The 23,691-nt window shown below is 41.9% G+C and overlaps 1 protein-coding gene across 4 annotated transcripts in view; it reads left to right on the forward strand.

The window, feature by feature from the left end:
* apbb2b (amyloid beta (A4) precursor protein-binding, family B, member 2b) overlaps positions 1-23,691 on the forward strand; it is a 55,869-nt gene that overhangs the window by 9,672 nt on the left and 22,506 nt on the right. For all 4 annotated transcript variants that reach the window (XM_085161542.1, XM_085161545.1, XM_085161544.1 and 1 more), the window contains exons 2-5: positions 9,095-9,207; positions 10,189-10,246; positions 14,316-15,356; positions 23,184-23,428. In XM_085161542.1, coding sequence (XP_085017668.1) covers positions 10,231-10,246; positions 14,316-15,356; positions 23,184-23,428 — 1,302 coding nt within the window. In that variant the 5' untranslated portion in view covers positions 9,095-9,207; positions 10,189-10,230. The remainder of the gene's footprint in view (positions 1-9,094; positions 9,208-10,188; positions 10,247-14,315; positions 15,357-23,183; positions 23,429-23,691) is intronic.

Raw genomic sequence — 23,691 nt, forward strand, 5'->3', positions numbered from 1 at the left:
GAAATGAAAGTACTGGATGGACCTTAGCATGTTCTTCTATTTCTGTTGTTTAGTGGTAGTCGACAAACCGTGGTAGTGGAGCATTAAAAAAGAAAGAAAGTTCAGTGATGCAGACCATTTCTCTAGTTATATTAAGTGTAGTAAAGTGAGACGACTCTTGAAGGACTCGTGCAGGACTGCCCGTTTTGCATAACTACTCATAACAATGTTGCTTATCTAGCTGCTTATCAATACCTAGCTACCAGTGCTAGTTCCATACTGGTTATTAACAACAGCCCTAAACAAGGAGGACAGCAAGGAGGATGCTCTGCTGGGATTTTAAAAACTTTCTAACCACATTATTATTGCAAGGACACTGTCTGAGGTCTTCAGGCATATAAAAAAAGCAGTAGGCACTCGCTCTCAAATGTTACGTTTTGGCCTTCACCCAGAGGAGAATCTTCTGTTGTTAAAATATACAGCTCAGAAAAATTCACAACGAGGTTTAAATCACACATCGACTCTTCACGATTTAAGTATTCAAGTTTATTCAAGTTTACTTATATAGATTGTAAAATTTGCTGAGAAGAGAAGGAGATGACAATGGCCAGTGGAAACCAACAATACCAACACTTTGAGGGCTGGATTCAGAATCACACCAGAAATGTTTGCGTGTCTCCTCTTTAACCCATTTTTAAAGTGGGGTGTCATCATATCAGACTTTGGTTGAGTAACGTAACACTGACTCTTTGAGTGAATAGTACTTTAGGCATTCAACAGATGTTATGATCACTAATAATACAGAGTACTTAACATAAAAAAAACAAGAAAAGGTATTTGAAAATAAGGAAAAAAGTGATATTGTAATATAATCCTGTAACCATGGAAAACGATTACCCCGAGCTGCAGGCACATGACAGGCTGCACTATAAACGTGTTGTTGTTACACTCCTGGCACTACTTGTTGCCGTCAGTGCTGGGTCCAGGAAAGAGCTGTGGTCTCATTACGTCAAAGTCTTTCTGGCTGCAGGACCGGCTCATCTGTGTTACTGCGTTTCGCTCAGTGTCACTGTATTCGTGGTGCACCCTTTCTCCCCCTCCCTCGACCTCCGTGCTCACCCACAGGAAAGAGGGGTCTGGTAATGGGGGAGGGGTTAGTGCACACTCGGTCCCAAGTTTCCCAAATCCAGGAAATAGTCTCTTGGCTTTGTTTCTGAAACGGTTTTTTTCACTCCTACATCAAAAGATTTTAAACCCTGCAGAATGTTTTCTGGGCTCATTTTCTAAGTGTGTTATTTAATTCTTTAACCTGCTGTCATCCCCAGCTGCTTCCTGACTTTATCTGGGCTCGTTTCATCAGGAGCAGTGTGTGTGTGTGTGTGTATCTCTGGAGTCCTGCGCCTTTGACTGGCTGACGTGTTGAGAGAGTTATGGTTAAATAAGTAACTCTATATGTGTTTTCTGTCACAGCTGACCCATTTACTTTCAAGTATACATACAGAGGGCATTCACTGTCACCGGCAGTGTTGAAGAGCTCAGTTTGCTCTGGGTCAGTGAGGGGGATGTGTACACACATGTGCTCACAAATGCTCATTACTTACCTTCATTCTTGAGGCATGTAGCTTTTGTGTTTTGTCTGCTCCTCCTGTTGACTAATTAGTCTTTTTTTTTTTTTGCCCCCCACCTCACAGTGGCCCTGGCCCACCCACCCTCACATGCCTTAGATTCTTTGGCACACCCTGAAAATTCCCCCCTCCTTCCCTTTCTTTTGTGGTAATTTTTTTTCCCCCCTCTCACCGTCCCGCCCATGGAAACCACACTGGACAGAAAATGATATAGCTACACACACACACACACACACACACACACACACACACACACACACACACACACACGCTGTAAGTCTTTAATTGTGCCTTAAACATTGAGCTATTTGTGTCCGTCCTTCACTCTCTATACATCACTGCTGCTTAGACGAAGCATGGACACGTGAGCATGCTCACAACTTGAAGCTCTGTTTGCAAGCTTTGTTTGTGTATGTGTTTGTGTGTACATAAGGTTGTTTGTTTAGGCTGCAGTACCATTCAAAGTGTTACTTTGTCTCTGTTATTTCCCGCTTTGACAATTCAAGGATACACGCACGCACACACACACACACATGCACAGTGACGTCTAGCTTCGATAGCAGCTGTGGAACCAGATTTTGTAAATGGTCAATGTTTTCTTTATTGTTTTTACACACACAGACACACACTTCGAGAGACCTTGATGTCAGGAAAATCTATCCTTCAGTCTGCTTGGCTTTGTGTAGGGCTGATCGATGTTTTTCGTGTGTTACATTGACCATCGCTACCTTCATCGTGACGATGCTTTCCAAATGAGATTACAAAGAGCATCTTCAATAAATCATAAATAATGGTCTCTAAGGAAGAAGTGTAAAATACATCTAGCAAAAACCAAGTTAGCTCTTATTCGTGTTATCCTCCTCGTCTTTCCCTTTCTTCATCTACTGCTTCTTCTCTTTCTCCTTCTATCTTCATCTACATGCATTACTTCCACTCTTCCTTCTCCTCCTTCATCTTCTACCTATCCTTGTCTTCTACTTCTTTCTTTTCTCCTCCTCTTCAGGTCTTCTGCTACTACAGCTTGTTTTCCTCTCATTTTTCCCCCGTTTCCTCATCTCCTCTCCTTCCTTCTTAATCTCCTTCTTCTGATCTCCCTCTTTTCTTCTACTTCATCTCCCTTTACTCCTTCATCTAGCAGTTGTCCGTTTCCTCCTTTTTCTTCTTCGACTACTACTTCTCCCCTTTATCTGCTTTTTTTCCTCTTCTTCGTCTAAGTCGTCATCATCTGCATATTGTTATTATTACATTTTTTCCTCCTTTTTTTTCTCCTCAGCCTCTTGAAAAAGTAGAATAGCTCAACAGTGCATCATTATAGTTTAGATGTAGGCTATGTAGTAGGCAACATTAAATGGGACACGGGTGGTTGGGCTGTGAGGAGCTCTGCACCTTTGACAGCATGTCTTTTGGGCAGTAGTGTTGTCAGCTTGTCGTGGAAGTAGTTTGCAGCTAGGTGTTGAAGGCCTGGGCTTTGATGCAGCCAATGAAAACAAAGCCAAGAAAGATCTGGGAAGTTTGCCTGCTATTGTGCAGCTGCCTTACAGTTTCACGTCCTAATCCAAAAAGTCAGAAAAACACCCTGCTGCATTTTCTGTTTCTGCATAGCTCGGCTTGTCTTGCTGGCTTGAATCCATCCGTTTTGTTTCCGGCGGCCTGGCCTCTGACTGCGACAGTTTTGCTTTCTTGTGAGTCTTTTTTGGTAACAGATGGGATTTCTCACGAGCCGTGGGGGAGAAGAGAGGGGAGGGGGCTGTAAATCAGCGTTATAGCGAGAAATGGGTGGTTTTATGTGAGTTTACAGACCCCCTTCACTTTTATTGAGAAAAAGACAGCATTTCTCTTCTTGACAAAGAGAAGAGTGAGGGGTTGAAAGGTAGAGGATGAATGAGGTGGAAGCCTGGAAAAGAGAGGGAATTGGACAAGAAAATAGGATTGAGGGGGGAAAAAGGTAAAAGTCAAGTGGGATTAGCAGGGGAACTAGAATGGTGAGAAACTTTGAGAGGAAGGTGCAGGAAGGAGGGATGAGGCCCATCAAACTGCTGGCAGGCTTCCATCTGGCGTATGAGTTTAAAAGCAATCTCAGTCCAGAGTGTCGGTGGTTGGAAACAGCACGTACGTAAAAAGAAACAGAGTCACGGAGAGCGATGGAGTGTTTGCAGCTGCTTCCTTCATTCTTTTAGGATCTGGACACTCCGACATACAGACGACACTAAGTGCATGCACACACACAAAAAACAGCACACACTCAGTGGGCTGGCCTGTAGGTCAGAAGTTAAAGGTCAGTGCCAGACTGTGACACATCCTAGATCTTATTACCAACCCCTCCCCTCCCTCCCGGTGAGTGTTTTGTCTAAATGTCTGTGTCTCAGCTTGAACTCTGTCCCTATATGTATCAGTACCACTGCTGCCCTGCCCGCAGATAGGCCCTCTAATTATGTATAGCCCCCCCACCCCCACCATCCACAACAGAGGACTGCAAGGAGTGCTTCAAAGGTGCTGACGCTCCGATGCAGCCCAGATCCAGATGTAGTTGGGATTCAGACTTATCGTTTTAGTGCATTCCTGAACTGTAGCTCCAGCTCCTCTTTCTTTTTTTTTTTGAAAACATCATAATGATATGGCATCTTCGGTGCAGTCTGTATTTAGTGTTTGGACAGTGGTGCTTTTTTGTTGTCTTTTACTACTTTAGTTCACTGGACTTAAAATGAAAAGACCGATTTTTAAGTGCTAACTTTAAACTTTAAAGGCAAACTCCTCCAGTTTTATGCATCAAAGTGTTTAGACCAAATTTAAATGGTCTGCACCAAACAGCGGCCTGTATTTGTTTTTTGTTTTTTTTTCAGCGCAGTCGAGTTAAGTGACTCCAGTTGGTAGAGGTGGAGCCCTGTGTCTGGATCGCCTACTGCTTTCTTTTTAATGAAATGTGCATTTTCAGGGTTTGAAACCAGATACCCCAACCGTGGGGTGGATCTCACTCTTGAAACTGCATGCCCATACTAACATATCCTGGGTAATCCTGTTTTTTTTTTAATGTTAGAATAATCCAAATTCACAAAATGGATTTGGCGTTTTATTCACTTTGATCCGTAATGAGTGCCTGAGCCCATAAACTCATTGGGAAAGGGCTTACAGAGGTCGAAACTGAGGACTGTTTTCCCATAGACATTCATAGGACCAGAAGTCCTTTTATTTCCCCCATAATATTAAAAAGGGTTAGTTTTTTGTACTCTATTTACCCCTTTAAAGCCTTCTAGGAATAAGCATTTCATGATCTCTTCTGAACTGAATAGTTTCTGTCATATTTCAGGCCTGCTTTTAGGACAAAAGGACTGGGCATGCATCAGAAGTTAACAAGGGTGGTCTCTGCCTACCCTTTCTATTGGTTGTCAAACCACATTTTTATTGATATATAGTGATGTGTGAAAACAAGAGTACATTCCTGTTAAATCCAGAATTGAATTCAAAATCCTGCTCCTCACATACAAGGTCTTCAATAATCAGGCCCCATCTTATCTTAATGACCTTGTAGTACCATACCACCCTATTAGAGCACTTTGCTCTCGCTCTGCAGGCCTACTTGTTGTTCCTAGAGTATTTAAAAGTAGAATGGGAGGGAGAGCCTTCAGTTTTCAGGCCCCTCTTCTGTGGAACCAGCTTTCCTTTTTGCTAAAGCATATAGTTAGGGCTGGACCAGGTGACCCTGAATCCTCCCTTAGTTATGCTGCAATAGACGTAGGCTGCCGGGGGATTCCCATGATGCATTGAGTTTTTCCTTTCCAGTCACCTTTCTCACTCACTATGTATTAATAGACCTCTCTGCATTGAATCATATCTGTTATTAACCTCTGTCTCTCTTCCACAGCATGTCTTTAATCCTGTCTTCCTTCTCTCACCCCAACCGGTCGCAGCAGATGGCCGCCCCTCCCTGAGCCTGATTCTGCCGGAGGTTTCTTCCTGTTAAAAGGGAGTTTTTCCTTCCCATTGTCGCCAAAGTGCTTGCTCATAGGGGGTCATATGATTGTTGGGTTTTTCTCTGTATCTATGAAGCGCCTTGAGGCGACTTTTGTTGTGATTTGGCGCTATATAAATAAAATAAAATTGAATTGAATTAGGAGGACACGGGAGGGTTCCAGGTGTTGTAAGAGCTGGGCATTTTGACATTAGAGTCTGTGTGCATTGACTCGATTGTGAAGCCAGGCTCAAAAGGCCATTAGAGGAAGTGCAGACTTGATTTCCAGTGAGGTGGTGGTTGGTGCAGATTACTTTAATAATAACAATAATAATGATGATAACAATAATAATAATAATAATAATAATAATAATAGATCTGGTTGTGTGTATTAACAAACTAAGAAAAACTGAGATTAGACTGCTATGGCCTCCTTTCTCCTCAAGCCTTCTCCCAAATCATAGGCGTAAGGATGAACTGCAGTGATTATTGTGCAAATGCTGTTTAAGGCAAATATCCAAACTGCCAGACTCTGCAGCAAACTATCCATTTGTTTTCAGTGTGGACACCCTTTTGTGCAAATACCCACAAAGTCACATATATTCTCTGGTATGCAGACTTGTTGCAGCAGGATCCAAGTAACCGAGCATGCCTTGTAATTTTAATCCCAGAATGCAACATTTCAATTGCTTTTTTTTTTTTTTTTTTTTTTTTTAAACACAAACCTCTTTGTCTGAACTTTTCTTTTTTATTTTCAGATTATGCATGAAAATTGAGTTTCCTTCAAAACTCATCTGTGCCTGCTCACGGTGTGATTCCTAAAGTGTTGCTGTTCCTAGGAGTTTTTAAACCCTTACACGTGATATGGCAGACAGTGTAGTCCATTCGATCTTGCGTGTCCCAACATAAACCATTAAAAAGAAAAAAAGCATTAGAGTATGTGCAGCTGGTGAAAATTATACAGCTTCTCCTCAGATGTTTGAGTGTTTTATCACAGTTGCTGTAACACTTAGACAAACCAGATGTTTGACTGTTATGTAAGTCGATACTCAGATTGGTGTCGAAGCTTCAAGTTTTAAATAATATTGACAATCACATTCATGGATGTATGTGAACTTCATAACACTGCTCAGTTATGTAAACCTGTAGAAAAATGATGTGAGCTTGGAGACCTTTTGTTGTTTATGGGATGTTTTGCAGCTCTGTTGCCTTGGTTCCTTTATTTCCACTTTAGCACATGTCCTGAAATTGGCATTTAGCCGTGGCTCGTTTTGAACATGAACCAACAATGCAACTTTATCTGATACATAGAAGAAGAAGAATTCACTGAATTTGTATTGCATTTATTGACAACATTAATCTAATTTATTTTCACTGGTCACATTTCAGTTCAAAGTGAAACTTTAGGCTAGTTAGATTTTTGTTCTATTGCACACTCAGACACGCATTGCATGTGTTGCTAATAGGAGACAAATGACGTGACATGATATTAATCATGATATTAAACAACACTGGGTTATGTTGCCATGAGTGTTTATAAAAGCTTTCCAACAGGTTTTTCTGATCCAGCCTCCCTCCGAGTGGTTTGGTAAGACGAATGAGGAGCACGAGAAAGAAGCCAAAACATCTTTGTGTTGCGAGTGTTGTGTGAACTCACTCGCCTACAGTTTTGCAGTCAAGTAAGAAACTTGCAAAGTGAAGCTGCTGGCATTGTAGGTGTGAAATGCTACATTAGCTCTCCCAATAGCTGCTTCTGCCTCGTGGCGGAGCAAACGCAGAACGACGCCGAACCGATCCAAACCAAACGGATTAATCCACAGAACAGCAGTTTGTTACCATTACTCGAGACAAATCTCAGACAGGTGCAGCTCTAATTTGGAAATCCAAAAATCTTTGGTGTACCACTCAAATCTTTAATGATAACGTTACAGAAGCCTAAAATGAAATATTTAATCTGTGTTTTCATCAAGTAGATTTTGATCTTCTGGCGATTTGCTTGTTGAAGGTGATTTTTAGTTCTCTTATGTATTTTTTTTTTTTTTAAAGATTTAAATCTTTAACTCAAATTTAAAGATAATTTACAAAAGACTTTTTTTGAATACATTAATACTATATATGGTTTATCGTGGCCAAATTGCAGTACTTTCATGACCCATCACAGGGCTGAGACCCTCATTTTGGTCGTGAATCCCTTATTCTTGTTCTGAAATTAGCAACCATTAAAAAATTGATTTTTGTTTATCCAATGATGCAATAACATCTTTTAGGTGGGCTGATTTCCAAGTTATCTTTTGCCGTAAGCCACTTTGATGATTTTTAAACATAACCATGTTATGAGGTAAACAGTTTCTGAAGTTATTACAATTTTTACACCCTAAAATAGGGCTGTGTGATATGACCAAAATCTCATATCCCGATATAAGACATCTATCATCCGATAACGATATAAATCACAAAATTTTTACATTTTCTGTAAATTCTGTGAATATCGGGCAGCTCGACTTGCGTGAAGTGTTTTCAGCTGGGCGTCGTGTACCTGGAGACGAGTGTTTTAACCGATCCATGAAACGATACATTTTTAGACATAAGTTGTAATGGCCGCAGTTTTCTTTGAGTATTTATTACACAGCGTGCTGCGGGGAAAAGTCTGTTCTAACGTTTGAGTCTAAGGTTTATTTTTTAGCACCTGACTGCTCTTGTTTGCTTCTCATCCATAAATACTCGGCATAATCTTTCACGTGATTCAGTTTCTTTTGAAAAGTCTCAACAGGATCTTGAGCTTTATTGTGAAAGGTTTATGTGGAAAATAAACAAGCGGACACCCGATGGTTTTACCATCGTTGTTGCTAACCACAACGCATAAAATCAGGCGCTTGTCCGTCCGTAGTGTGGTTATATTAAATATAAGAGAAAGAGAGAACTTTAAGAAATTAATATAGCCACTACAGTGACCATCAAAACGATGAAAAAATATTGCCGTAAACAGTTTATTTTGCGACACCACAAAACAAACAATAGCGTAAAATGAAACGATAGACGTTCCGATATATATCGTTATATCGAACAGCCCTACCCTAAAATCAGTCCAAGGGTCTTCTCAGCCCTTCAGCCAGATGTAAGTGGGATTTTTATGGTCCATTCTAACTATACTCATTATCTTTCTCTCTGCTTCTCATAGTTGTGTGTTAATAAGAACTGTTCAAAAGTCTGCTGTGTGTGCGTGTGTGTTGGAAAGCAGAGAGTTTACAAGCCTCCGGCGGCATTAAGTTTATGATGGTTCCAGTCAGCAAAGGTTTGGCCCGACTGCACCAAAGAGAGAAATATGAGCTCTCTACAAAATGAACCTTATGTTCTCTCACACACACGCACATATATATATATCCAAACATAAACACCCATCTTGTGTATTCCTGTTTGATTGAGGTTGTGAATAATTGATGTCTTTATTATTTGTCCCTCTTGTGCCCTTCAGACCTCTCGCTCTTTCTGCTCACCCGTCCCTCAGTCTCTCTCATTAATCCCATTTCATGTTTCTCTCCTTCAGGACGCTGCTGCGGCTGCTGCTTCAGTAAAGCCATGATTGGATGAAGAAAGAACCATTGACTACCAGTATGGACCTGCTCCATCCTGGAGTTTTCCACCATCCCTAGCTCTCAGGTACGCAACAGCTATTTTTTTTAAGTGCTTTTCTGTTTTTCTTGTAGTAGTGACTGAAAATAAAGGCCTGTTTCTGTTTTTTGTTTTTTAAAAGTCTTGCATGTGATGCAGTTGTTGAACTGAAATAATGTAGGAATAATATTATATAGAGATTCTTTTTACTGGATAGCACATGTCTCACCTTTAACCTACGTTTTCAAGCTTGCCTTAGAGCTGTGATTCCTGTATCAGAATTATTGTCGAAACAACTTTTAGTGATAAGACGACCTCAAAAGTTCCCTATTTTGACCTACCGTTATGGTAGGTCAAAATTGGGTAGGCCGCTGAAATATATAATTGTGCTAGTCTTCATCAAAAATGCACTGACAGATTTTCCTTGGCGTGACTCAGGTGGACTGCTTCAGTGTTTGGATTGACTTCAAACCTGATAAGAAAACGATCATTTCCAGGTTCCTCCCACCTTTAAGATACCACCTTAGCTTTATGATAGGAAGGAAGCCTTGTTGGATTAGCTTAGTGTTTACAGTAACAGTAGATTTGCATTGCTAACATAACTTCTATACCCCTGACCGCAGCTCTATCATTATGTGTGTTTTGTTTAAGTATTCAGAAATGCTTTGGATATCCACTTTAGTTTCTGCTGTCTCGGAAACCTCTTCCGTCTCCCTTATTACTGTATTATACATGCAGAATCAGACGTACTCAGGTCCGTGTGTGTGAGGGACACAGTATGGAAGAAGTCTGAGATCCCTATCGACTGATTTCTTCTTTGATTCCTCCATGTTTGATTCATAGTCTCCGTTTAATCATTTTGATTTCTGTGGCCAGCATCCTCGCTTTATCACAGTGTTGTGTTGTCTCCATAGAAACCAGCTGTCAGTGGGTTTCACATGGATGAATGCGGTCTCTGTGGGCAATCCAACAACTTCTCGTAATTCTTTTCATTCTTCTGTTGATCATTTTGTTCTTTTTTCCCCTCAGATCTGAGTCCACATAACTCTGAACAGTGACCACAGCCAGTGTATGACAGACCTGTCAGGTACACACACACACACACACACACACACACACACACACACACACACACACACACACACACACACACACACACACACACACACACACATATCAGTGCCTCAAAACCACTTCATTAGCCTTTTAGTTTAGGTTGCACTATCACCACTTGTGCTTTTTTCCCCCAGTTATGCCTAACAGTTACCAATAAACTCTGTATATTGGACACATTTCTCTACTCGTTTCCTTGTTCCCTCATTTGTTCTTGTGACCCAATAATAAACAGACTAACTTGGAGAACTTAAAAACATTCTCTTGATACAGTACAGTCATTCAGTCCTGTGAAAAACTATGCACATGATTCAGTAGCTTGTTGAACCACCTACAGTGACTGTAACTTGTATTCTGAGCAACTTTATCAGTCTCTCACATTTACTGTGGAGGAATTTTGGCCTGGTCATCTTTACTTATTGCCTGCAAACCTCGATAAACTGAAGCAGTCATTTTTGCACAGCTCCCCTAAGTTCCCACCGCAGCATTTCAATCAGGTTAAGGTCTGTACTGTGAGTCATTGCAACACTTTCATTATTTTCTCTTTCAGCCATTCTGTTGTAGATTTGCTGACGTACTCGGAATCATTGTCTTGTTAAACGACCCAGTTTCATTTAAGCTTCAGACTGCTTTAGACAGATGGCCTCATATTTTAATATTAAAATATGTTACTATACATGTTCTGAGGTGCAACCGAGCAACCCCCCCTTTTTTTTTTTTTTGTCAAAGTGAAGAAATAAAATGACCACATTGACCTAATCTGGTGACAATTCAAACGTCATAAACGAGAGTTGTGGTCAAATTGGAATCTAGAGGTTGTTCTTATGTATTTTTTGGCATTTCTGGAGTGAAGTATTTCAATGACTCACGCAGTCATGTCTTACTAAGGTCGGAAGCATGCAGTTTACTGCAAATTTAACACTGACGGTATCACAGCCTGATGTGGCTGTGATACTTGCTGTTAGGAGTATTCATTTATTTGGGATTAGAGGGTAGGATGTTATCAGAGTGTACTCGGCATGGCTGGATGGCTCAAAGCTGTGAGCAGGGTACCAAAGCTTCAGCTCTGACCTCTGACTCTTTGCCGAGTCCTTGTATTCAATGTTTTAGAGCAGAGACCCACAAATCCTGGGTTCTAAGTAATGCTGGTATTTTAATGAAGCAGAGCTGGGTGTGGGGTGCTGGAGGGAGGAGGAGAATCGCAAGATAAGATGAATAAGGAGCAAAGTCATTTTTACAGTGAGCTCTGATGCGTTTGCAGTGTTTCAGGGTTTTAGTCACACTTCCAGTCAGAGATCCCAAGTCTACAGTAGATCCAGAGTCGAGCATGTAGCAGCAGTGCACCTCTGTACATTAACAAATTCTGCAAGATCACATTGGCATGCAGAGACAATAGAAATGTGCATATTTATGCTCGTAATTGTGCATAGATGATTTGTGTTCTCTTTTATCCAAGTGTTCAGAAATCCAAATTTTCCAGATTTCAGTATTCAAATCTCAGATTTATACAGCAAACGTCTTTCTAATAAAGCAGCCTTTCCCCTGATAAATCCTGTACTTCAACTATCTCTTATGAACAGCTGTTTCAACAAGACTAAACGGCCCCCATCAATTTTCAACAGATGAGTTCACCCTTATATCAAAACACATCAGTTCTCCTTCAGCTGCCTCTCGAACACCCGTAAAACCTGCGCTTACGCTTTAATATTTGGTGGATTACTCGACTCTTCAAAAAGGCTGCTCGTTGTTGACCTGCTATTATTTGTGCTGTTTTCGGTAGAATGAAGTAAGCCGCCATCTTTGTGCTTATAAATGAGTGCTTTGGTATTATTAGGTCACCTGCAGAACTTTCTACTCACTTCTGTGGATTTATGTGACTATTCATTCCACCTTAAAAGCTGCTGGTAGCGGTGGGTTTATGCATTAATGAGTAAAAATAAAAGACATGTCGTAGCAGCTCAAACTGTAAAAGTTAACAGAACAGAATGTATTTTTCTTAAAGTCACTGGACTTTATTCACTGCTGAAGATGGCTGACCTTTTTCTTATTAATCTTTAAATGACATATATTTTTTAATAATTTGTTACATGCACATCAGGTCCATAATTATGGACCTGACTTTAAACCATTTTTAAAATGTTATTTCTTTTCACCAGCACAATCGATTTGAAATGAGACTGTAATCAAAGGATATACTTTTGGCTTAAATTTGAGATGCGCAAAAAAATATTGCATTGCCAGTTTAAGAATCACAATTGTTGTTGATTTTTTTTTTTTAAACCATATGTCCATTTTTTACAGGCTAAAAAAAATCAGCTAGTTGTTTGATAAGCCCTTTTTATAGCCACTTGTCTTTTGTTTCCTCATTATTCAGCACGATAAAAGTATTTAATTTGTATTTGACAACTCTTAATGAGAACTGCCAAAGAGGTGTTGATGCAAGCGATGGAGGGCTTCATTAGACTTGAAACAAAACAGTCCTATCAGAGAGATAGCAGAAACTTAATTGTTGGTTTAACCACCACTCTTGGAGCATTCTCAAAAAGAAGGAATACACTGGTCAGCTCAGCAACGGCAAAAGGACTCAAAGACGACAGAAGATAATTAAAATGGAGTTAACAAAATCCCTTTGCACCATTTGGCCAAGCCAAGAGCATTCTTGTAGGTGATAAGGTGTCAAAGTCCAAAGTCTGCAATCAAGAGTCGCCTTCATGAATGTAAATACGGAGAGTTTACCTCAAGATGCAAACCACTGACGCTTAAATAGAAACATGAGATCAGAGTTTAGATCAGAGAAAAGATCAAAATACTGTTTGAAAGGATTAAATCAACTGGAATTTGTATGAAAACGGTGGCAACAGAACAGTATTTAGAAGACTGGAGGCGTACCACATCTGTCCATCGTGGTAAGGCGGTGTTATGGCGCGGGCATGGTATGCAGCTGAGTCTATCGTGATATGACTGCTGCTTGAAGTATCTGCCCAGATCCCACAAAAGCTATGGTTATCTATATTACAGATCAATAATAACCCATGGGCCTGACCTTAGCTCAACTAAGCGCGCCTGTTTAAAAAGCTTGAATTTTAGCTGAAAGTCCACCTGCTCAGTCAGGTCTTGATTTTTTCCATTTCAAATCCATTGTGTGGATGTACAGCAGCAATGTTCCTGGTTTTCCTAGTTTCTGGGATAAAAACGAGTAAGAATATTGGTAAAATTAAGTCCACGCTAATGGATGAGGTTGAAGATTTAATAATTTAAATGGTAAATGGTCTGTATTTATATAGCGCTTTACTTGGTCCTAAGGACCCCAAAGCACTTTACACTATACACAATCATCTACCCATTCACACACACATTCACACACTGGTGATGGCAAGCTACAATGTAGCCACAGCCGCCCTGGGGCGCACTGACAGAGGCGAGGCTGCCGGACACTGGCGCCACCGGGCCCTCTGACCACCACCAGTAGGCAACGGGTGAAGTGTCTTGCCCAAGGACACAACGACCGAGACTGTCGGAGCCGGGGCTCGAACCGGCAACCTTCCGATTACAAGATGAACGCCCAACTCTTGAGCCACGATTGCCCCTAATTTAAGCTATAGATATATATGGCACTTTGCATCATGAATAATGTTCAACACACATGCAGTGCCACACGTTATTCCCAGAAGTGCTAACATTAGCATTGCTAGTAACAGGAACCTTCTTCCTTGCAGTGCCCTAGGCTAGTGGCGAATGGCGCCATAACATCTTAGGATGGCACGTAATAAAATGACATAATAAAACTAGGGACCTGCAGTGCTTTCTCAAATTGTTCATTCTGTATTTGGTGGCGAATGCAAATGGAGAACCTAACAGTCGACATTGGCAGCAGCATGAAGAAATTAACATAATGTGTAAGAAAATGAAATGGTAATCTTTTTTTTTTTTTTTAAAACAAACATAGATGTTATTGACTGTGATGTCTCACCTGTGTGTTGTCTGTGTATTAACACGTGGATATTTAGGTTTTTAAATTCACTATTTATTTTTTTCTGCTTCAGGTGATCTGTCTGGTGCAACGATGATGTCAGTAGACGTGACCAATCGTAACGGCCCTGTCGCCACGCCCCCCACCTCACTCAGCCTTCGCTCTTCACACAATCAGCTCCTCACCAGCGATGTCATCAAACAAGGCTCCGCCACTCCTCCCAAATGTCGGAAGAAGTATGCACTTACCAGCATCCAGGCCGCCATGGGCCTCGGTGAAGTGGTGCCGCCTTCATCAGCATCATCATCTCCATCGTCATCCCCATCACAGTCCTCAACTCCCAACAATCCCAAACTAGCAAAGAATGGGGTGAACCAGCTTCGTAAAGCTGGCCAGGACCACAACAAAAACACAACTGACCCTGATTTGATGGATTCAGAAATAGTAGCAGATGACCTTAATGTCAACGTGGCAGAGGAACAAGACAGTCACACTCTTACTAATAATGATCGAGAGGAAGATGCCGACCTTCACCCAGATACTCACAGTGATGTAGAGGCTGAGCAGACGACAGAGCCTGACTTGGACTGTAACATAAACATGACTGTGGAGCTCAAACTGAGCAGCAGCACGGCTGATTTGGACTTTGACTCAGAGGACACCAATGACATCAGCATCTTGTCTGAGAAGGAAATGATGTTAAAGATGAAGATCGAGGAAGATGAGATGGTGGGGGAAGAGGAAGATGAGGAGACGAAGCCTTTACTGACAGTAGACAGTGAGCCCCCTGTGAAGAACCACAAAGTTTCTCCAGGCCTGGAGCTCATCTCTGACCTCCACTCCAACCTCAAGCTCCTCAAATCTGGCAAGAACTCTCCAGTACCCCCTCCTCCTTCCCCACCCAAGCAAGCCGGTCCAGAAGACACTCCCCTGCTCTCCATGGTCTCCTGCCCCTCCTCTTCCTCCTCATCCTCCTCTCCAGAGACGAAGAAGGACAGAAGAACTGGTGCAAAGACAGACTGTGCTTTGAACCGCATCCAGAATCTGAACCCCAGTGACGAAGAGTTGAGCTGGACTACCTTGTCCCAGGAGAGCAACTCGCCAGAGGAGACAGGTACGCACACAGACAGACACACACAGAGCCCATGAAGCCTTAATGGAGTAAACTTTACTGAGATTTACAAATATTCAGTGTAGTTTTTATGTGAGTCTTATGCCAGCTACTGTGGTATGTTTTGTTTTGGGGGGGGTTTTCCCCCTCCTGCTGTTTAGCGGTTTCACCGTCCTCTCTACTGATGACATGTTTCCATTTACCCAGAGTATGTGTGCGTGCACATCTGAGAGTGTGTGTGTGTCCATTCATGGATATGCAGAGCTCAAGCATTGCTTAAACAGAATAACAAAAACTCCAGCCTCCAGTAAATCTCCCACAATCCCTCAGGCACAGGAAATGCCCTTGTAACTTCATGGGGGTTGGTGTGCCAGATCAGCTGTGTCCTGTTTCCAGCTTCATCCTGAGCATATGTGTGTGAACCAGCCTTAACTTAATGCATAAACTAGCTGCCAATATCTTGGTGTGTTAGATGCCCCCCCCCCCCCCCCCCCCAATCTTAAAGCTCCACAGAAGGGAGCTGCTTTCCTCTCCCCTGTTGCACCTGTATTCGTCTGTATTGATCAGCTACCTTGAGCTTCATCACTATTATATGTCTGTGAATACGAGCATCTGGTCTCTGCAAATATTAGATAATGGATAACCTTTCCATAAGAACCTGTAAGCTGGGTCAAGAGAAAAGCTGTAGTCTGCAGTTAGTCTAACATAGTTTTAATAACTACAATAATTACCTTCCCTATGTGTGCAAATCCTGAACTTTAAAAATGAAAACTAATAAAGACTAATACTGAACAATTTTAAATAAAAATGTAACTGAAAGAAGCGCATTCACTCTAGAAGTTGACTTAAAAACTAATTAAAATACAGAAAGTAATAACCCTGAGACACAGAGTGACTGAGATATTCTTAGTTGTTCAATTTCTGTTCCTCTCATCCTGTAATGATGGGCATAATGATGACGCTGACTAATATTTAATATATAGACATAGAAAAGAAATCAGATGTAGCCCTACTTTACATCTGTATGTTTCTTCTCTGTCTTTGGTTACTTTGTAGATAATTTCTCCGTTTAAACCTTTAGATATAAAATATCTGGGAAAAATGGTATTGTTTAGATTGCAAACAGCTACTCAGTTTTGCCATCTAATGAACTATTATTAATATTATTATTATTCATTGTTACAAAGCTGTGAGGATAAACTTTTGCGTGATATTTAGAGTTTGAGAGTCTCCCTCTGTTGCGGGTCTCTTGCTTTCTTGTATATGCATGTTGGCTACGTCTGCGGGTCTCTTCAGTTCACTGTTGTTCTTTGCCAGCGTTATGTTAAAATCTGGGTATGGAGTTTTTCTTTGGGCACTTAAAACTTGTGGTTTAGTGTAAGACGAGCAAAACACATCCATGCTCCTGCAGAACAGCAGCCGGTCCTGCGACATAACCATATGGGCACTTTAGTGTTCCTTATAGCTTGTCATATAAACAAAGCCTCCAGATTAACAGAAAGAAGAGGCTGTGGTCTCGGCTGTAAACAGTGCCGTCTTTCTGAGTCGGTGAGTTGTACTGCTGCTTTTTTTTTGGCTCTCTGATGATTCACAGTCTCAAGTTGAAAGCTCTGAGCATCTGTGTAACTCATTTCTCTACAAGTTGGATTACCAGCAGCTTGCATTTTTACAGTTTTGCTGTCGGGATTTCAGGATTACATTTTCATGTGTTCATTTGTCCAGGATTTCATTGTGTATAAAAGCCCATCTAGGGATGTGCATTGCAAATTAGCTAAGGCTATAAATGCTGGCGTGTATGGCACTGTTCATATTACATACCTGTCTCTATACAGAAAATTAATAAACTAAAGTAACTGTCTTTCAGATCCATCTTTGCTTATTTGCAATGTCATTTAAAAAAGAGAACCAGGACCATGATGTATGTAGTGAGGAGCTCAGTAAGGAAGCAAATGACTAGTTAAATTGTATATGTCACTTTCATCCCCGCAGGCCTATATAATCAAGCACCTTGGCATGCAGACTGCTTATACAAACATTGTGAAAGAATGGGTCGGTCTCAGGCGCTACATGAATTCCAGGATGGTATCATGACAGGATGCCACCTGTGCAACAAGTCTGGTACTTGCTACTAAATATTCCACTGTCAGCTGTTAGTGGTATTATAACAAAGTGAAAGCGATTAGGAACTACAGCAACTCGGCCACGAAGTGGAGTCAGCAGATGCTGAAGCATATAGTGTGCAGAGGTCGCAGGACCACTGAACTTCATGTGGGCTTCAGCTTGGCTGAAATACAGTGACTAGACAGCTTCATCGAATGAGTTTCCATGAATGAGCAGCTGCATCCGAGCCTTACATCACCAAGCAGTGGTGTAAAGCATGCAACCACTGCACTGTAGAGCAGTGGAGACGTGTTTGCTAGACTGACAAATCATGCTTCTCTGTCTGGCAATCTGACGCATGACTCTGGGTTTAGCTATTTCCAGGAAAACGGTACTTCCCTGACTGCATTAGGACAATTTCATGCTCCAAACTTTGTGGGAACAGTTTGATGATGGTCCCTTCCTGTTCCAACATGACTGCACACCAGTGCACAAAGCAAGGTCCATAAATACATAGATGAGCGAGTTTGACTGCCCTGCAAAGAGACCTGACCTCAACCTGATAGAACCCCTTTGGGATGAATTAGAATAGAGACTGCGAGCCAGGCCTTCTCAGTGTCACAAATGTGCTTCTGGAAGAATAGTGAAAAGATTCCCGGAAATACACTCCTAAACCTCCGGAAAGCCAGAAGAGTTGAAGCTGTTATAGCTGCAAAGGGTGAGATGACGTCATATTAAACCCTATGATTTAAGAATGGATTTCACTCAAGTTCATGTGCATGTGAAGGCGGATGAGAGAATACTTTTGGCGGTATAGTGTATCTATCCAACTCCTAGTTGCCCATACTGTAGTGCCCCCTATCTGCTTTTGTCAAACTCACGTTGACAAATCTGTGTTGTTTTCCCAGCAGTGTGATAGATTCCTCTGTGGGGATTGTGGGTTAGAGGGCTGGTATGACCCTGTTTTCCCACAGAGGTGTCAAAACACACACACACACACACTCTGCATACAGAGCCTAAGAGGGTCCTTCAAGCCCTATTTATAGAAGTCTAACGTTACCACATAACATCCTGCGCTGTAAAACAGATTTCATGGTACAGCATTCGTGATAGTTTGTGTAGGTATTTGAAGTATTTTGGGACATGCAACTGTGCAGTCTGTCCAAAAACCAATGCTGATTAGAGCAGCAGTGGAGAACAGTGGAGTTCACCACAAAGAGCAAACAAAATTAAAGTTCCTGCTCTGTTCTGACTCAAGCTAGTAGCTAAGCTAAAGGACCAACAACCATTGCCCAGACAAGTAGGAAACGGTTACTGGCTGTGGTGACAGGGGGCAACTACATGTACATCAGTGTTCGGCCAGGTTGGTCCCTTAACTCAAGCACAGTATAACTGAATGGTGATTAGTGCCAAAGAGGAACATGTGATGCTCAAAGTGTGTTTGAGACAGTTGCATGTCTTTCTACCTCTCTGACCCACCTCGACCTCGCACCTCCACTGGATGAGATGCTGAATTAAGGACGATTTGGAGGTTGCCAGGACAACCAACAGAGGCTGAAAAACAGGGAGAAAATAATAAACCTAGAAATTCGATAAGGATGACTGTGCCACATTTTTAGCCTCGTTCCATGTGCCCCGGCTGCATGTTTGGCTTTGAACAAGAAAGGGAGGGTAGAGCTTTCTTTTTTTTCTTTTCTTTTCTTTTGTTTTCTTGTTGATGTGGCTGATGCTCTAGATAGAGAGGGGAGAGACAAGAAGCAAACAGCTCCCCTGCAGGGGGAAACAGCCCCCCCCCCCCCCCCGTATAATTCTCCATGTTTGTCTTTCACTCCTGTTTTCCTCAGTCGCAGGCTCTCCATCCTTTTTTTTTTTTGCTCCTCCTCTCATTCACTCTTTCTCCCCATTTTTTTTCTACTGCCTCTCTCGTCACGTCATGTTTTCTCTACCTCTCTGCCTTGATTTGTCCCCCCACCTCTCTCTCTCTCTTTCTCTTTCTCTCTTTTTCCCTCCCTCCCTTCTTGGTCTCCTCACCCCCTCTGCTGCGGTGTCCCCCTCACTCTGATCTCTGCTTCCTTCTCTCTCTTTCCATCTCTGTCTGGGCTTCTCTCTTTGGTTACAGCATTGGGTTTTGCTGTATGAGAGGCAGCTAGCTAACTATGATGCTGGGAAAAGACTACATGCTGGCCATTGTGATTGTCAATTATGAGGGTAGGTGCATTTTTACAGAGTTGGCCGGAAGCTGGACTGTTGTCTTAGAGTTTGAATGCTGTCTGAGCATGCATGTGTCTGTGTCTTCCTACATGGGGAGGAAGTTTATTTCTATAATGACATCATCTGCAGAAACAGTCTGGTTTGTTCATGCTGTGTTAGTATGTCCATGCTGGTGTGCATGTGTGGTGTTATCTGCTGAGAAAGTGTGTGTCTGTATGTGTTTTGCTCCAGAAGCTTGCAGCTCTCCCCCTCCCCCTGCTCAACTGTACTCTGGCATGCAGCTGCATGCTAACCGAGGCTATCACAGGCTAACTGCTACGTAGGTCCCCATTTCCACAAGCTGCGTAGGTGCACTTTAGCAGCATCAGTGCAAGCACACCAAATCTCCTAATGCCGTTTCCTTACTTGCCACATCCGTTGCCGAGAGTGACACTGATAACTTTGAGTCATCGTGTAGCCCTCAGACCTTTCCAGCCAGAGATATCCTCTCTCTTTTCTCTTTCAGTGTTTCTCTCTAATTTTGTTTATGCAGATGCATTAATCCACATCCAGTAGTCGTCTCATGCTGGCACCCATTCTAAGTCACCATCTTTCCTCTTGCTCACAGCAGATGGAGACGCTCAGATTCTCTCTCTTGTAGTTTTATTTGCTCTGACCTATTTTTCATTCTCAAAAGACTCCAACTCCCAGCAGTCAGTGCATCACGACACTGTCTTGAGCCCTAAAGGATGTCCTTATCTCCCAGCGTGTGCGTTTTTCTATATTTTCTATGATTTATGCTCTTTGAGAGTCTTAATAACTTGTGTGTGCACGCATGTGTATCTGAGTGCCATCACAGTCTGGCCCGACCCCGTTGTCACAATGACATACGGCCTGCTGTCGTGGCAACGGGCCCACTCGCTGCGTTTCATCAGCATGGTCAGCAGTTCAAGAACGCCTTGCAATCACACAAACGTACATAAATATATGCAGCACCAGCTGACCGGCCCCTTGGAGCTTATATCACTTTTATGAGTTGCTACATCCCCAATAGAGTTTGGGATCGTCTTTACTACGTCTGCCACGACATCATCTCCACACAGGAACACAAAGATCCCATCGATACTTCACTCTGTCTGTGTGTGTGCACGTGCATGTGCATGCTGCCAGGAAACTGCAACCTTCACATGAGATGACTTTTAGCCCAAGAGTGAAGAAAAATTAATTTAAGTACTCCATCTCCACAGAGTGTGTGTTTGTGCGCGTGCGCGTGTTTTCAAGGTAACAGCTGTAGCTCCTCTGAATATATCACTGCCCAATAAATTATGCTAACAGACATCTGCTCTGTTTGCTGATGTTGTGTTCTGTTGGTGGAGGAAAGTTTAATTTTCACATAAATCTGTACATGCATACATTCTGAGAAGCAGACTAAAGCACAGATGAGACTTTTGCTGTAGTTGCATCTCCACTTTGGAACAGTTGCCTCTTCACCATTAGGATCTCACCAACACTTGACATGTTTAAAGCCCCCTGTAAGACACATCCTTACTCCTTTGAGCTTTTGACACTCTTTTTTTTACTTTTTTAAAAAACCTTTTCTGTATTTTCTTGCTCTGATTTATTCCTTTTATTAGTACAAACAAACAAATAAAACAAATTAACTCTACTAAGCCCGTACAGCACTCAGAAAAGTTTATTCCTGGTTGAAATTAGACAAAGAGACATTTGTGGTGATGGTACACGCATAACCACGATCAGTCAATATGGAGTCTGTGTTACCTTACTTATGTCTGGGACCTGGGATTTTGATGTTAAGGTTTTCTGTGTATTAGAGTTCTTTGTTCTGTATTGTTGATAATCTGGCTTTCTGGTATTTCTAAGGGTTTATGGTTCTTTTTTTCCTTATTGCTGATACGAGTTCCCTTTGGTGTTGTTTCATACCGTTACTTCTGTGTTCCCGTTCAAGTCCTTAAGCTCTGTAGCCGTCAAGCTCTGTAGCCTTCTGTTTATGATGGTAATTCTGCTTTTTTTAGGTTCTCATGAAATTCTTATCTGTGTCTTTAGTTCCTTCACTAGTTTGTTAATCCCTGTTTCTCTTCTCATTCTGTTTCTTCAGTCTTCTGTCCATATTTCTGGTATTTCTGTCATTTTCACTTGTGTGAGTCTGCCATCTGTTAGTTCTTGTCTTACTTTGGTAGTCTTTTGTCTCTTGTCTCTAGTTTTACTTCCCCTGTCTCGTTATTCTTGATTTGTTGCTGCTATGTTTCCCACCTGTTTCCTTTTCTCTCATTACCATGTGTGTATTTATTGTCGTCCCCTATATTGTGTGCTCTCTTGTTTTGTGTGCTTCCTTATAGTCCTGGATTTGTATTCTTGGCTCCTGTCTTGTTTAGGGTTTTTTGGGTTTTTAAGGAAGAATCAACCATTAAAGCTGTTTTGAGGTCATTTCTTGTCTCATGAGTCCTGCGTCTGGGTCCTAATCCTGCCTTCTCCACAGGGTTTCATGAGTATTTAATTCTATGCGCTTTACTGTTACTGAGTATTGCCCCTCTTCTTTCCACTTCATTAGGCTGTATATTGAACAATGAACAGCTTTGTGTATGAAGTTTAACTACTATGTTGCTTTGATTATATTTAACCTATAGCTTTCCAATGTATAAAAATGTGAAGGGGAAACGTCACCACTATGGGAGAGATGCGACACAATTTAATGGACTGGTTCTTATATAGCGCTTTTCTACTCTGTCCGAGCACTCAAAGCGCTCATTTAATGGTTTAAATGCTCACAGGAAGTCCTAAAGCTATCTGAGCCTATAACAGCATAACTGAGAGATCGGGGTCACCTGAAAGTTTTGAGTTGAAAAGAGGATGTCTCTGAATCTAAACTGGTAGACGGTCCACAAGCCTGATAATGGAAGGCTCTGCCTCCCATTCTACTGTTAGACGCTCCAAGATACCATAGGTAGGATAATTTGGTACTACAAGGAGTTTAAGGTTAAATTGAAGAACAACGGATCACACACCCATGGAAATCAAGCGGCACATTTCTCTAAAACAGGGTTCAGTGAAGAAGCTAACACAATTACCAGGGCCAGTGAAGAACAATTCCTCATTTGTGTCACGCTGAATAAACTGTAATATGTTTTAAGTACTGAGTGGGTCGCTCATTGAGAAAGTGTCTCAGGTGCTTTAGATGTGAGAGAAATCCTGATATCTGTGTGTTTGGTATTTCTTTTTCTTTTTTTTTTGCCCGTGTGATATCTTTCATTTAAAAAGTGTGTAGGGCTTTGTTTAACAAATGCTACAGAAGTGCTTTACAGGCGTTCTTGTGCACATGGAGATATGGTTGGTTAAAAGGGACAGCTGCAGCAGATGCCGGTAAATCCAGCTCAGCTGTTGACGTAGCTCAATGTGGGTTCACTTTGAATTAACTGTATGGTGCAAAAACAGCTACAGAGACGGGAAGTTTTGGGGGAAATGAAGAAGGAGAATGATGGCCTTACACCCTCCATCCATCCTTTCACAATTTTCTTCCACCAGATATTTGGAGTGAGCAGTCATTCCAGACAGACCCCGACCTGCCTCCAGGATGGAAAAAGATTACAGACATGGCTGGTATCTACTACTGGCACATTCCTACAGGCACCACTCAGTGGGAACGGCCCGCCACTCATCCACAACCCTCTGGACAGATGGAGTCCACGGCCCTGGGTGACCACTCAGCCTCAACACCACGTAAACCTTCCCTGGGCTCACTCAGCCCCTCACCCACTCCAGACCACGAGGTGAGGGACATTACAATAAAGTGAAAAACATCACTTTAGGTCTGTGCTTTCAGCTGCTTATAAGAAATACATGGATCAGACTTCACATTATGACCACTGTGGATGTTAATTTGACACGTACCACCTACCTAATTGTTACTGCAGGCCATGTGCACACTCTCATGGAAACTGTCTTTCCTGATGGCTATGGCCTCTTTCAGCAAAAATAATTCAGGGATGGTTTGAGGAGCACAACAACGAGTCTAAAGTGTTGACCCGGCCTT

The sequence above is a fragment of the Neolamprologus multifasciatus genome, chromosome 6, assembly GCF_963576455.1.
Source record: "Neolamprologus multifasciatus chromosome 6, fNeoMul1.2, whole genome shotgun sequence".
In the NCBI taxonomy this organism is placed as follows: domain Eukaryota; kingdom Metazoa; phylum Chordata; class Actinopteri; order Cichliformes; family Cichlidae; genus Neolamprologus; species Neolamprologus multifasciatus.